Genomic DNA, 11,971 nt, shown 5'->3' on the forward strand with positions numbered 1-11,971 from the left:
GCTGCGCCAGTCGGTGCGCTGAGGGAGCGCCAGCAGGGCACCGCTGGCCAGCACCGCCCTGCCGGACAGACGGCATCAGTGCCCGGCACAGCGCCCTGGGCCAAGGACAACAGGGAGAAGGGAGGAAAGGGATGGGGGAGGTAGGGACAAAAGGCGGGGAGGAAAAGAGTGGGGGAGAAGGGAGGCGAACGGGAAATGGAAGGGTACAGAAAGCAACGCACCCACCTGCCAAATTGCAGTGGGAAGCTGCCCCGGATACGGTGGAAGAGCTTCTCGCCTGTGTCCAGCTCCACATAAAAGTACGGCGTGCCTGGCTGCACCACCTGTGTAGGAAGGAGGGATGCTGAGGCCCATTGGGAGCCAGGTTTCTCCTAGATGTTTTCCCAAGGCATGTATGACATGCACACACATCCTGCCTACATCAGGAAGCCACAGAAGAGGGCTTTACTCTGTGTCTGTGCAATGCCAGCTGCATTCACAACAGACTTTTTCACTAATGAAACACTGAAAGAGGCTTATCTCTCTCCTACCCACCTGGACGCCACTCAGAACGAGAGAGGTTCTGGCTGCAGTTCTTTAGATAGGAAACAGCAAAACAAGATAGCCCAGGCTGCAGCACATATTCCAAACTGCATCAGTGGTAGATCTCATAATCCCCAAAGAATGAGGAAGTGATGGATTGCTTTCTGCTGGAATGGTGTGTGCCTTTGCAATGCAAGGTAGCAGACAGTACACTGCTTTAATATTTCTTCTGGTTTAACTCTGCAGATTGCATTACAGGGACAGTAAATAACAGAGCCTGGATCAGAGCTGCCTCAGCTAATAATGTATATTATAGAGGAAAAAGGGTAAAATAATGTGAAGAGAGTACAACTGCACTTCTCAGAGAACTCTCACCTAGGGGAAATTAAAACTACCTGATGCGCAGTGATGCTGGAAGAGGGTTGGTGTTCGGTAGGAGTGAGTTTAGCAGGCCTTACACATGGCTAAAGTAATGTGACCAGGGTTATTTCTTATATCCCTGCCATTCAAGTCAGGCACAAAGGTGAGGCACAAACCTTAGTTATATTTTGAGTTTTAGCACTAGGAAAAGCCAGGCAGAGGAATCCAGGGGACATCTTAGCAATCTGCATTGTGATAGAAGTGCTGAACAAACCTAGCGGCACAGACCTGCACCAAATGCAAAGAAGATATATACCTGAGGCCCTCTGAGGGCAGTCAACAAATACTGCAGGCAAAGGACTTGCTATTCAGATAAGCAACACATCTTATGACGTTGTCAGGAATTTCACGAGGAGCTGAACACAGCTGGCACGTGGGCTCCAAATTAAGTCTACTTCCAAACAGCTTAACCTTATCCCACAAAGTGACCTGGGAGGGAAACAGCAGCCCTGACAGGGCAGAGGTGAAGACAGGTGAAAGTATCTCGTACCTGCATGATATCCGAGTGCTCTGGGATTTCTAACAGTTCCATCTGTTGCTCCTGTGCCTGTGTAATAAAGCACTCCTTAATGTCTTCAGAAGTATAGTCCAGTGGGACAGGAATCACCTGGAGAGAGAGACAAATGTTTCCAAAGAAGTAAAGATGAGGGAAACCACTGACTCGCAGAAAGCAATCGTTCCATCACTGGAGCTGGTACACTCCTCAGTTCTGTGCAATATCATCAAATAAGGTGGGTGAGCACCCACCTGTACAGATTTAAACTTATGAGAAATCTTCTATAGGAGTTGAATAAAAGGCTGAGAACTAAGAGCCTGAAAAAGTCCTCAGCACAGTCTCTCTCCTTTTTGATCTCTGTGGTAGTTTCAGGCCGCTCTGATACAATTACAGATCTGCCAAACAAAGAAACCACCACAATAAACCACTCACTGATTGATGCACAAGGAAAAAAAATAAAAATCAAACCAAAGGGTTGATATTGGTAGACAGTCATCAGAATTCTGCACATGTTCTTACATTTTCACCTACTACAGTTGCACGGTGAGCACTGCAGCTCATGCCCATGAGAGCAGATCAGAGTAAGAAACCAGTTATAAAACTTTGTCTAGAATCCCTGTGAAGTTTTTAAATCATATCTATGCAGGGAGAAGTTTTCCTTGCCCGTTCAACGCAGTCGATGCTGTGCCGCTATAATACGAAGAATTTAAGGATTGTAGCAGAACCATCACACAACGTGGGTTTTGGTTTTATTCTGCCTGTTGTGGGCAGAATACTCCCCATAATCTGGAAAAGCTGAAAGTGAGCTTTCCCTTTCAGTTCAGTCATGGAGAAGTGCACAGCTGTGTCCTCTTAATATACACTGAAACCATACCTGTAACTGCAGATGCTGACTCTTATAGTTCCTTTCAAATAAGACATATCTCTTCCCCTTGCTTCTGAAAAACTCCTTCAGGGCAGATTTGTACTTGGTCACTTCTTCCATCACCTCTGAAGACAAGTCAACCACCGACTGATAGTGCCCAATAGGCAAAATCAAGACATGATCAGGTAATAAGCCACCCTTGGCCAGGGCAAGGTAGCACTGGAGTGAAAGAACACACAGTTACTATCAGCAACACTTAACGCTGTGGAAATTTACTTGTGCTCTCTGGCTGCACTCTTGAGTATTCCCTAGCCTAGCAATTCTGCCTCAGGAACAGTACAGTTTTCTACTCTGTGTTGCATATTAAGAACTGTTAATTAGCAATTCATTAATTAATAGAGGAACGAGAAAGGGAAAGAAAGTGAAAAAGGTTAAAAACAACTTTTAACAACTTTTTTTAAGTGCCAGAAAATGCCTGGCCTGCAGGAAGACACCTGAGCGAACTTTACCATTGCTACCAGAATTTCTTACACCGACAAGAAAATCCCTTTGAAAATGTATATCTGCTTTCCAACCAAAACCAGATAAAGTTGCCACCGTAGCATCTTCAAGTAGATTACGCCATATAGGAGCGAGGACTGGGGGCAAAGCAAAGGTGTCAATGATTTAATTAACCTCCAAAAAGTACTCTGAGATCTTGATGTAAAAGCTGTCTTATCTTCTGTTTAATCTGCATGTGAAAAAATCAGAACCAGTCATCCCAGCTGATTTTGGTGTAACTCCAGCCAACACATCCTACTGCCAGCACAGATTCCAGTTTACACTGAGTTCTGGCAGATTGTAACATAATCAAATCATGAAGGCTGCCACACCAAAAAGTCTTCCGGCTCTGTAATTCACCTGTTCAAGCAAAAGAGGGACATGTTTTATTTTTCAAAAGACTTGTGACTATCTACTTACGCCTTCTGTAGGGGTGAATGCAAAGAAACTGAAAAGAAAACTCAATCAGCTCCAAATAAAGGTTGTTTGCTTTTTTTTTTTCTTCTCCCTTTTTAAAATCAATATTGCTACATCTTAACATGATTTTGTTGGCATGTAGGAAAGAATGTACTATTGTTACTTACGTGTGTGCCAATGCTAACAACCAAGTGCTTCTCCACTTGTGGGCTAGCAAGACAGAACCAACAGGGCCCTGTGGGCTGTGCTTTATGGGATAGGAAAGAGAAACAAGTGTTAGCATAAAGCTTGTTGGTTGGAATGATGAATGGAATGAGACTTGGAAGAGCTGCATTTTCCAACTCCGCTTCCCAGCTGATGCAGTGCTGAAGGGCATGGCTCTGGGAAGCAGGATCTGGCTGAAGAACTGATGCCCTGTGGGAAGTTCCAGTAAGAGGAGCAGGTAGCAGTCACCAACTTGTTGACTGACATCATCATTGAGTGCTCCGATCTACTGGAAGAACATTACTTCCAGGAACATAGTGCTTACAGCTCACTAGTAGAAAAAGCACCAGTGAATTAAAAAAACAAATCAAAATGAGATGAAACTACCACAGAGGTATAGAAAAGGACAGATGCTGTCAAACACACATGCTAGTTCTGGCCTATTTCTCACACTGAAAACATGTGATTTCACACCCAGATTGTAATACCTTATCTGACCCTTAATATAAACTGATGACATCAATAAGCTAGGCCTTTTATTAGGGACAAACACCACATGCACTGCTGTAGGCTTTGTACAGGAACAGACAAGCAGCTTTACAAACGCAGTATGAGATAAGGCTCTGCCAAGAGCCACAGGAAACCAAAAATCCAAGCCTGGAGTTTGTATCAGTGCCAAACATTGTAAGGAGGCTCCTAAAGTCTTCTGGAATTTCTAATCAAGAAAAGGAAATCATACTAAGTACGCAAGGGCACACTATGCCCTACAGAACAAGCTAGTCTGTAGAACTGCCTGTTGTCAAATTTAGAGGCCAGTCAGCTTCACAAGGTAAACAGCATCAGCTCAACCCCCTCAGACCTAGTTTTTAAACTATATACTTTTGTCTTTTATTTAACTACTTATTGTCAGGTTTCTAGGAAACAAGTGGCTGTTCATTCCTCTGCACTTCTGTACTCCCACACCATCTGGCACATTTTCAAGATGATATAAACAGCTGAACAGCCTGAGATAAAATGAGTGAAATGGACCATACCTCCAGTAAAGTTCTTGGGAAAAAGAATATTCACATACTTACGGGGTTTTTTGGCTTGCTTGGTTTGGGAGCTCCCTCTATCCTTCCCGTCTGAGGGACGTTTCTTCCCATGATGCTTGTTCAAATCAAAGAAAAACTGACATGCTGTCTCTTCCTGGTTAGAAAATGAAAACCAAAACCTGTTGTACCTGCATCCCAGAGAGTCACAGAGCGCATCCATGCAGCAGACTGCAGCAGTACCTCTGCACACCCAAGTACTTTGGTCTTCTGTGCCCTCTTCTGCAACTTTTGGTATGGATTTTCAGTGACATCCTGGGGCTGTTTTACTAGCTCTGCAGAGTCCATCAAGCTCATGGGAACAATGCTGAATGCATACAGATACTGGAAGAAAAACAGATGGCTCAAATGCAAAAAGCTTTTGCAATGACTGCAACTCTGAAGAGGTCAGCTGTAAACTACCAACATCCTTCTGTATCAGTACTCTGTAACTTTTTATAAGGGTTAAAAAAGTAAGCAACTTACGTCACCCCAAAAGTTATTTTAAGTGATTTGTAAGGGTTCTCATGTAAATTGTTTCCTTCCTAAAGGAAGCCATGGGAAGAGAAAATTATCCAAAGCGGCTGAGGAAGGGGGAAGGATGGCAGCTTTCTGGCCATTTTCCTTTGCAGCTGTCTTCCAGCTAAATACCATTAAACGAGGTAGAGAGAAACGGAAGTGCTTAAGAACACATCTAGCATTCTGTACCCCTCTGACATGATGGGCAAATGCCACGTTACTCAACAGACACCTCCACCTTGGCATGATTCACACTGTCCTATAGTCATAGGACAAGCTACATTAGGGCTTACTGCCACGTTATTTGTACTTCAGAAAAGAAGATTCAGGAGTATAAATACCTTTTTCTTGCTTTTATTGCCAACTTCAGCAAGAGCAATAAATCTGGTCACATGTTGTGGGGTCTCCTGCAGCACTGTGTGATTTCTGTATGGAAGCAAAACTTGATTGTATTGGCATATACTTAAAGAATAGTGGGAAAACCACATGTCCTCATAGAATCATAGAATCACCGAGGTTGGAAAAGACCTAAAAGATCATCCAGTCCAACCGTTCACCTATTACCAATAGCTCATGAAAGAACTCAGACACCACATCACTTACATGTAGGCTTTCACCCAGAACAAGAAGGCCTGAGAACAAAAAGACTTGTGAGATCTAACAACCAACAACCATGCAGACAAAAACGAGATCTCACAGCAGACTGAACACACACCTGAGAGGACATTTTTCTAGACTGAAAACAACTTCCATTTTTAAGTGTATTTGGTATGATAAAGGTAACAGTCATTGCCAGCATTCACAGGACAGCCTCAATTTTCTCTGAACGTTGTTCTGACACCTACATTATTGTATCAGTCACATTTTGTATACAAAGTTATATCTGAAGACACCAAATTCTTCACTGTATGAGAGCTTTTCCACAGAACACCTTCAGAGGCACCCCCAGAACTAGGCTGAACACTACTGAAATGGAACTCAGAGCAAGTGATTTGGTGTCAGATTCACTTTGACATTGTCAGGTAAGTGTTGGCAGGGACTGCACAGTTTTTGAGGCAGCAAGAACTGTTATCAGAAGAGACATCTGAGAAACAATCTCGACTCATTACTGGAAAAACAAAGATTTAAAGGAACCAGATGACTTCATAAAATTACACTGAAATTCTTTAAAACACTGTGTTCTTTAAAAATTGAACACTTATTTCAAAATAAATGAGATTTCACAATGTCTTACAAACCTGTAAGGAAGTCTTTCATAATAGGCCTTCTCCAGTGCAGCAAAGTGATACCTTGGCTTGAGACTTGCAGCTAGATCAGATATTAAAGTGGAACCACATTTTTTGGTATCTATTTCTCCCTACAAATACAAAACAAGTTTTATTTTAAAAACTCTGTCAGACTGCAGTGAAAATAAATTGCTTATACTGAACTGCTTGCTGGAAATGTAGAGGTTGTGACCATGGCTGTTGCCATTCCTTGAAACATGGAAGTGAACATGGTTTGATTTCTTATCTCCAACCCAAGTCTACTCATTTACATCATTTTCCATACACAAGGTTTACATCCAGTCATTTCGCTTTACAAATTTGTCCTATTTTCCCTTTATTGATCTTGTGAAGCAATTGCTTCACAGAATGAGTTTTGGCAAACAGCAATATAGATCAAAATCATTAAGGCACATTTTAACCACACTCCCAGAGTGCCAGAGCTTTAGTGTGTGAGTCAAGTGAATACGAAAATGCTAAGTTTCCCAAGGAAACAAAATGTTTTCTCCTGTCCCTGAGAAATCAAAAACAAAACACAACCAAAGAGCAGGCTTAGAACTACTTTTGGGCTGTCTGTTCTTCATTAGCCTTAGACTGAGAAGCACAGTAAGGAAAGAAAAGAGCAGGGGAAAACAGAAGTTCAGAAATTGTCAATGCCTGTTACCTACAAAGTACTATTTTTGGTAAAGATTTTTTTGGTAAAAAGTAACTATTTCCAGGCACAAGAAAGCATAGGAAATCATCAGGTTTCATCAAGAGGAAGTCAGGCCTGATCAGTCTGATGAACTTCTATAATGAAACAATCAGCCTGATGAATAAATGGGGAGCTGTGGGTATTGCCTTTGACAGTATCCCCCAACAGATCCTCATAGGGAAGCTGCTGAAGTATGGGCTGGATGTGCAATGAGCTGGGTTGAAAACTACCTGAACAGTAGGACCCAGAGGGCAGAGGTCAGCGGTGCAAATTTTCATTTGAGGCCAGTAATGAGGGGAGCACCCCAGGAAACAGTACTGGGTCCAGTTCTTTTTAACATCTTCAGTAATGATCTGGATGATGGAGTAGGGTGCACCTTCAATAAATTTGCAGATGACATAAAAAACTGGGGTGAGTGACTGAACTCACCAGAGGGCTGTGCAGCCACCCAGAGGGACCCTGAGACGCTGGAGAAATGGGCTGACAGGAACCTCATGGAGCTCAACAAGAAGTGTAGTTGTACAGGCATCCACCCACTCCCAGGAAAGCAGCCTTCCTCTCTGTACTTCTTTCTGCTGCCCTTGCAGCAGGCTTGGCAGAGGATAACAGCAGTACCTTCACTGAGGTCTTGCTGGTTTCAGTCCCACTGAAAATGGTCAGAGCTAAGAACCATCTCAGGAAAAGAACTTCTCCAAGGAGTTGATTCTCAGTCATGCAACTTAACTTCTCACACCATTTTTACTGCACCTGAAACTTCAGGTGGCAAAAAGCAGAACTTATTGTTCATTCATCAAATTTGCTGTTACTGGAGTGATGGGATTTCACTGTCTTAGCACACAAGGAAATCTTGAAGACTTGTTAATGAAATCTTCAGGTCCTGAAGCACACATTTCAGCAAGATGTCCATCTGAGTATTATATTTACTAATATATTTATCTATTAATCCAAACAGCACATTTGCAGAAATTCAAGCTGAGGGAAACCAAGAGTGGAACAATATGCTGAATTATTAGAGCATCCCAGTGTGAAGGTCTAGACACAATTTGTCTCTTTAAGCAAAAACATCCATGCATCTTTTTTTTCTCCGACCACAAAGCCTAGTGTTTGTTTGTTTGTTTTTTTTGTTTTGTTTTTTGTGGTGGTAGCAGGGTTATTTTATGGGGGGAGAAGGAAGACACATTTTTTAATGCTTTCAAAGACAGGATCCTGTATTTTTTTCAGAAGTGAAAAGACAGTGAGGAAGCAAAGTGTCTGTTACACGTAGCACTCTTCTCCAGGGAAGTCTCAGATCATCTGAGTTCACAGGCAAGTCCCTTCTGCTGAGTAACGGTTAAAACTGTGAATTAGACACAATCTAAACATTTCCTCACAATCCAGACAGAGGAAGAACCAAACGATTCAGAACAGCTGATGGACACCTGAAGAAATAATTGCAGACACACTCTCCATTTTAGCAAGCCCTTGGAGATGCTCTGGTAAATGAGATTCAACTTCACTCACATCTACTTTGGTAACGCTGAAGTTCACAAGTAGCAGAAAGGCTGGTTAGAGGGAACAAGAAATACTGAAGAAACACCTGTGCCACTCTCACAGCAACATCAAGGCGGAGGTTGGACAGGAAGACTGCAGAGCCCCTTTACAACCAACACTTCTATACCTCTGGACTTCAGCAGTGACAAAGAGAAAGCTGTTCTTGAGGAATCTGGGGTGTAATTTTTCATTTTTCCTTTCACATGCCATATAAAAGCACAAACTATCATCCAAGCCTGATGCGAGTTTTAAGTAGTAACCTGTGTTTGGCAAGGGCATCTGGCAAGAGGCACCAGGATGTAAGTACTGAGGAAGTCTGACACAAGTTTCCTCTACCAATTAAAGAAATGAAGAGGAAAAAAGGCTAAAAAATCTGAGTGACCATCCTGACCACCTTCTAAGCCTGGACTGAAGTAAGCTGTGAAAACAGAGAAAGCAGCTTTTATTTAACACCACTGAAGAAATCACTAAGGAAGTCTCCTTTAGAACACGGCTTTAGGGTCAAGGAGCTCATGTAGATCAGATTAAATCTGCTGAGATACCAGAACAATGCCACAATGAGGATATTACAAAAAAAACCAATATTTATACGAGGAAAAAAAACTTTACAAAATTTAATGGAATAAAAACCTGACATTTCTATAGCCTTCTTCAAAATCAAACATGCTAGTAAGGAAAGAAATCTATTTAAATCTAAGGCAAAGCACAATCAGCTGAAGAATGATGAAGGATTGCTCAGAGAGGGCAGAACAGGCATTCAAAAATTAGGATGAATTTTACCTCTGATGAAACAACATAAAAATCCTGACAGCATGAAGACTTAAAGAAAACTAAGAAGGCAACTGCAGTCCCAGGCTTCTTGTGCATCATAATTGTGCAACTGGATTTGCCCTTGCAGAGTCAGGATCCTCTTTATGCTCTTAAATATCTTCATCAATGACACTCATGGTGAGACTGAAGGTGCACCCTCAGAAAGTTTGAAAGTGACACCAAGCTGTGTGTTGCAATTAACATGTTTGAGTGAAGGGATGCCATCCAGAGAGACCTCGAGCAGTGGGCCCAGGTGAACAAGGAGGTTCAAAAAAGCAAGGTCTTGCACCTGGGCCATGGCAAGCCCCACTATCAATACAAACAAGGGGAGGAAAGGACAAAGCACAGCCCTGCCAAAAAAAACTTGGGTGCACTGATGGATAGCAGCTGGACATGAGCCAGCACTGTGCCCTTGCAGCCCAGAAAGCCAACCATATCCTGGGCTGCATCCAAAGCAGTGTGGCCAGCAGGGTGAGGGAGGTGATCCTGCCCCTCTGCTCTGTGCTGTGAGACCTCACTTGGAACACTGCATCCACATGTGGAATCCTCAGTGCAGGAGAGACGTGGACCTGTTGGAATGCATCCAGAAGAGGGCCAGAAAAATGGTCCAAGGGATGGAACACCTCTCCTGTGAGAAAAGGCTGAGAGAGCTCGGGCTGTTCAGCCTGGAGAAGAAAAAGCTCTAGGAAGACTGATAGTGGCCTTTCAGTATTTAAAGTGGGGCTGTCAGAAAGAAGGGGACAGACTCTTAAGTAGGGTCTGTTGTGATAAGACAAGGAGAAATTATTTCAAGCTATCAGAAGGATGATTTAGACTGAATATAAGGAAAACGTTTTTTACAATAAGAATGGTGAAGTACTGAAACAGGTTGCTCAGAGATGCAGTGGATGCCTTGTCCCTAGGGCAGGCTGGACAGGGAGCTGAGCACCCTGATCTAGATGTCTCTCTTTATTGCAGAGGGGTTGGACTAGATAACCTCCCAGTGGGACCAAGTCTTTAGGACACAGACTTTGCTGAGAACAAAACAGTTCCAAATGAACAGTATCTCCAGGAGGTACAGCTTCATGGTCTGAGCACAACATGCTAAAATCTTTAGTTATTGAACATTAGCTTTTCTATAGAAATTGCTATAACATCCATGGAAAGAAAGCTCTTTCAGGAAATTATCCTACAGAGCCCTTACATTAGTAAATTAAAAACAAACAAACAAACAAAACAATCAGGAGGGTCCTTCTACAAACAGCCAAAGCAAGCAGAGATGACATTGTTTGTTGGATACACCTGGAAATTCATTCCACCAGAAAACAGAAGACTTACTGGGCTGTTGGCAAAACTCTCGACATCTCTGGGCCAGGGGGAAGTCAGCAATATATCTACACCCTTGAAGTTTGGGGTCGATAACAAAGATGATTTTAATTCTGTCACATCCTTTGAACTAAAGCTGTAGGCAGGAGTTGGTTCCTCCTGAGACTCGGTGCCACTCAGGTATGCGATCTGCAGTCCCGAAGTACCACTGAAAACACCTCGACGGCCTGCATGAATGCACAAGCACACACCTGAAATTTAAAAGCTGCAGGCAATCTCATTTGTATCATAAGCAGAGAGACAGACTTAGCAGTCCTGCCTTACTTCGACTGAAATCTTTCTTACAGGCAGCTCATTTTCTGTGTTCATAAATTCTAGGAGGACATTTTAGGGCCATGGCTCAAAATCTGCTTTATGGTGAAGCTGTTTACACAACCCCCAGTTTTCTCTCCTCACTGCTATCTTGCTTCCCTACAGTCAACTCATAACAAAAGCTTGGTATGAAGACTGAAAATAAAAAAGCCAATTGCAAGTTCCTCTGTAACTATTTTTGTCAGGCAAGATTCTAAACAGAAATTAACCTTTCCTTTTAGTTTTGCCTATCATTTCATTACCTTTGATGATTATACTTTTTTATCTTTGCTGCTCTAGTACAACCATGCAGCACAGCACAATGATACTTCATATAGGAAACCTCCACTGCACAGAGAGATGCACAGGACGGGAATACGTTCTCAATCAAAAGACTCTTTCAACATCTTTTTCTTTTGGGTATCAAAATTCAGTGTGTGTTAGAAAACAACAACAAAAAAGTTGAACAAAAAGTTCAACTCCAGTCTTGTTACAAGATTAAGAGATGCCATCTTAAAACTTCAAGAAAAAAAAAGGAGGGATGAGTTAAAGCACAATGATCACAAAATGTTCTTGAAAGCAGCATTATGTAAGTGCATTACCTAAGTAAGTGATGTTTTCAGCTAATTCGCAGCCAGTGACATGTGGAAAACAGTGCATGGTCTCTTGGTTGTTAGCGCCGAGCACGAAGGTTGGAATTGGAGCTGAAGAAGAAAACAATCAGTATGGTATAAAGTACATGAAGTACATGTCATCCGCATGTACCAGGAATCACAGCCATTCCAACATCCCTCCTTCTCAGCGTGTGAAGGAGCCATAAACACAAACAAGAAAATTTCCTTCAGAAAAAGGCCCCCCTGTTGTTTAAGCAAAATGCTTTTCTCATCACCAGATACTTTAAGGTGCATCCTCTAAATGATGCCCCTGAATGATCCATGGCCTACATTGTCTCTAGGGTGACAC

General features: G+C 42.5%; 1 protein-coding gene and 1 non-coding gene across 2 annotated transcripts in view; both read right to left on the bottom strand.

Moving 5' to 3' along the window:
- Positions 1–11,971, bottom strand: part of CWF19L1 (CWF19 like cell cycle control factor 1) — a 13,429-nt gene that overhangs the window by 713 nt on the left and 745 nt on the right. Inside the window, exons 3-13 of the mRNA XM_010714213.2 lie at positions 11,611–11,721; positions 10,670–10,884; positions 6,292–6,410; positions 5,395–5,479; positions 4,739–4,879; positions 4,541–4,652; positions 3,428–3,507; positions 2,313–2,522; positions 1,433–1,549; positions 226–323; positions 3–58 (exon numbers count right to left, since the gene is read on the bottom strand). Of these exons, the coding sequence (XP_010712515.1) occupies positions 3–58; positions 226–323; positions 1,433–1,549; positions 2,313–2,522; positions 3,428–3,507; positions 4,541–4,652; positions 4,739–4,879; positions 5,395–5,479; positions 6,292–6,410; positions 10,670–10,884; positions 11,611–11,721 (1,344 nt within the window). The remainder of the gene's footprint in view (positions 1–2; positions 59–225; positions 324–1,432; positions 1,550–2,312; positions 2,523–3,427; positions 3,508–4,540; positions 4,653–4,738; positions 4,880–5,394; positions 5,480–6,291; positions 6,411–10,669; positions 10,885–11,610; positions 11,722–11,971) is intronic.
- On the bottom strand, positions 1,718–1,860 carry LOC116216920. The gene has a single exon (XR_004160591.1). It is a non-coding gene; the product is annotated as a small nucleolar RNA SNORA12 (small nucleolar RNA).

This window comes from Meleagris gallopavo, chromosome 8 (genome assembly GCF_000146605.3).
Source record: "Meleagris gallopavo isolate NT-WF06-2002-E0010 breed Aviagen turkey brand Nicholas breeding stock chromosome 8, Turkey_5.1, whole genome shotgun sequence".
Classification (NCBI taxonomy): Eukaryota; Metazoa; Chordata; class Aves; order Galliformes; family Phasianidae; genus Meleagris; species Meleagris gallopavo.